Consider the following 2,913-nt stretch of genomic DNA (forward strand, 5'->3'; position numbering starts at 1 on the left):
AAAATGGCGGGAAACGGGAGGGGAAAATGGGAGGGGAAAATGGAGGGAAATGTGAAAGGACAAAGGGTAGGAAACGTGAGGGGAAAATGGTGGAAAATGTGAGGGGAAAATGGAAGGAAACGTGAGGGGAAAATGGCGGAAAATGTGAGGGGAAAAAGGAAAATATGAGGGGATAAAAGGATGGGAAATGTGAGGGGGAAAAGGGAGTGGGGAACGTGAGGGGAAAAAATGGTGGAAAGGAGAAAAGCGTCAAAAAATGTGAGGTGAAAAAGAGCGGGAAATGCAAGGGGAAAACAGCAGCAGAAATGGGGGGAAAATTGCAGAAAATGCGAGGGGGAAAAGCAGGAAACGTGAGGGAGAAAATGCCAGAACGCTCAAGGTGAGAAAAATAGGGAACGAGAGAAAAAAAGATGGAAACCATGAGGAGAAAAGGGCAGTGGAAGGTGTCACTCAAGGGGGTCCTGTGAGGAATTTGGGGCGATCAATGGGGTTGCCCCTAACCTGCAGTCGGGAAGACGGAGATTTGGGGGAAATGTGATTTTTCGGGTTTGTGATGTTGCTGCTCCCCTCCTCCCCAGGCCGGCTGCTGTCCGGGGACGTCCGTGGCCGCATCCATCGCTGGGAGCCACGCGAGGGCGGCTGGGCCGTGGATCAGAATCCCAGGTTTATCGATTTTTAGCAGAGATTAATCCCAGGTTTATCGATTTTTAGCAGAGATTAATCCCAGGTTTATCGATTTTTAGCAGAGATTAATCCCAGGTTTATCGATTTTTAGCAGAGATTAATCCCAGGTTTATCGATTTTTAGCAGAGATTAATCCCAGGTTTATCGATTTTTAGCAGAGATTAATCCCAGGTTTATCGATTTTTAGCAGAGATTAATCCCAGGTTTATCGATTTTTAGCAGAGATTAATCCCAGGTTTATCGATTTTTAGCAGAGATTAATCCCAGGTTTATCGATTTTTAGCAGAGATTAATCCCAGGTTTATCGATTTTTAGCAGAGATTAATCCCAGGTTTATCGATTTTTAGCAGAGATTAATCCCAGGTTTATCGATTTTTAGCAGAGATTAATCCCAGGTTTATCGATTTTTAGCAGAGATTAATCCCAGGTTTATCGATTTTTAGCAGAGATTAATCCCAGGTTTATCGATTTTTAGCAGAGATTAATCCCAGGTTTATCGATTTTTAGCAGAGATTAATCCCAGGTTTATCGATTTTTAGCAGAGATTAATCCCAGGTTTATCGATTTTTAGCAGAGATTAATCCCAGGTTTATCGATTTTTAGCAGAGATTAATCCCAGGTTTATCGATTTTTAGCAGAGATTAATCCCAGGTTTATCGATTTTTAGCAGAGATTAATCCCAGGTTTATCGATTTTTAGCAGAGATTAATCCCAGGTTTATCGATTTTTAGCAGAGATTAATCCCAGGTTTATCGATTTTTAGCAGAGATTAATCCCAGGTTTATCGATTTTTAGCAGAGATTAATCCCAGGTTTATCGATTTTTAGCAGAGATTAATCCCAGGTTTATCGATTTTTAGCAGAGATTAATCCCAGGTTTATCGATTTTTAGCAGAGATTAATCCCAGGTTTATCGATTTTTAGCAGAGATTAATCCCAGGTTTATCGATTTTTAGCAGAGATTAATCCCAGGTTTATCGATTTTTAGCAGAGATTAATCCCAGGTTTATCGATTTTTAGCAGAGATTAATCCCAGGTTTATCGATTTTTAGCAGAGATTAATCCCAGGTTTATCGATTTTTAGCAGAGATTAATCCCAGGTTTATCGATTTTTAGCAGAGATTAATCCCAGGTTTATCGATTTTTAGCAGAGATTAATCCCAGGTTTATCGATTTTTAGCAGAGGTTAATCCAAGGTTTATCGATTTTTAGCAGAGGTTAATCCAAGGTTTATCGATTTTTAGCAGAGGTTAATCCAAGGTTTATCAATTTTTAGCAGAGATTAATCCAAGGTTTATTTCAGGAGCTCTGAGGAGCCCATATAAACCCCGTGCTGAGAGGTGCCAAAGTTACATTTAAAAGGAGGTGGAAATCTAAAGTAGATAAAATTTACTCGCCAATAAGAAAAATTAAGGGATGGATGCTGGGAAATGGGAGGGAAATGTGAGGGGAAAATGGTGGGAAATGTGAGGGGAAAATGTCAGAAAACGTGAGGGGAAAATGGAGGGAAAACATGAGGGGAAAATGGAGGGAAAACATGAGGGGAAAGTGGTGGAAAAGGTGAGGGGAAAATGGTGGAAAGCGTGAGGGGAAAATGGAGGGAAAACATGAGGGGAAAATGGTGGAAAAGGTGAGGGGAAAATGGTGGAAAGCGTGAGGGGAAAATGGAGGGAAAACATGAGGGGAAAATGGTGGAAAAGGTGAGGGGAAAATGGAGGGAAACTTGAAGGGAAAATGGCAGAAAACATTTAAAAGGAGGTGGAAGGTCAGCATGTGGAGAAACACTTGAGGGGTTGACCCTTAGCCTCTGGATAATCACTCAACATCCTGGATGGAAAGTTCTGGATGGAGGGGATGGGATGCTGAGTGACTGACACAGAGCCAGGGTGGGGATTTGGGGATTTTGGGATGATCACAGCAAAGGAAAGGGATACACAGGTAAAAGGAGAGAAAAAATTGGGAAAAATCCTGAGATAAAAAACCAAAACTATTACAGAACACAAACCCACGCTACAACAGGGACAGGGAGCCCCCGAATCACCCCAAACTCAGCCATTTTCCCCCGCCCAGGTGTTCATCTCGTGCTCCTCGGACGCCTCCATCCGCGTGTGGGACGTGCGGGCGCCGCCGGGCCGGGCGTGCCAGCTGAGCGTGGCCTCGGCGCACGACGGCGACGTCAACGTGGTCACCTGGAGCAGGAGGGACCCGGCAGCGCTGCTCAGCGGCGGGG

The 2,913-nt window shown here is 43.7% G+C and overlaps 1 protein-coding gene across 1 annotated transcript in view; it reads left to right on the top strand.

Moving 5' to 3' along the window:
* GRWD1 (glutamate rich WD repeat containing 1) overlaps window positions 1-2,913 on the top strand; it is an 8,303-nt gene that overhangs the window by 3,389 nt on the left and 2,001 nt on the right. Inside the window, exons 4-5 of the mRNA XM_031065659.1 lie at window positions 579-656; window positions 2,689-2,912. Coding sequence (XP_030921519.1) covers window positions 579-656; window positions 2,689-2,912 — 302 coding nt within the window. The remainder of the gene's footprint in view (window positions 1-578; window positions 657-2,688; window position 2,913) is intronic.

The sequence above is a fragment of the Geospiza fortis genome, unplaced genomic scaffold (genome assembly GCF_000277835.1).
Source record: "Geospiza fortis unplaced genomic scaffold, GeoFor_1.0 scaffold1775, whole genome shotgun sequence".
Classification (NCBI taxonomy): domain Eukaryota; kingdom Metazoa; phylum Chordata; class Aves; order Passeriformes; family Thraupidae; genus Geospiza; species Geospiza fortis.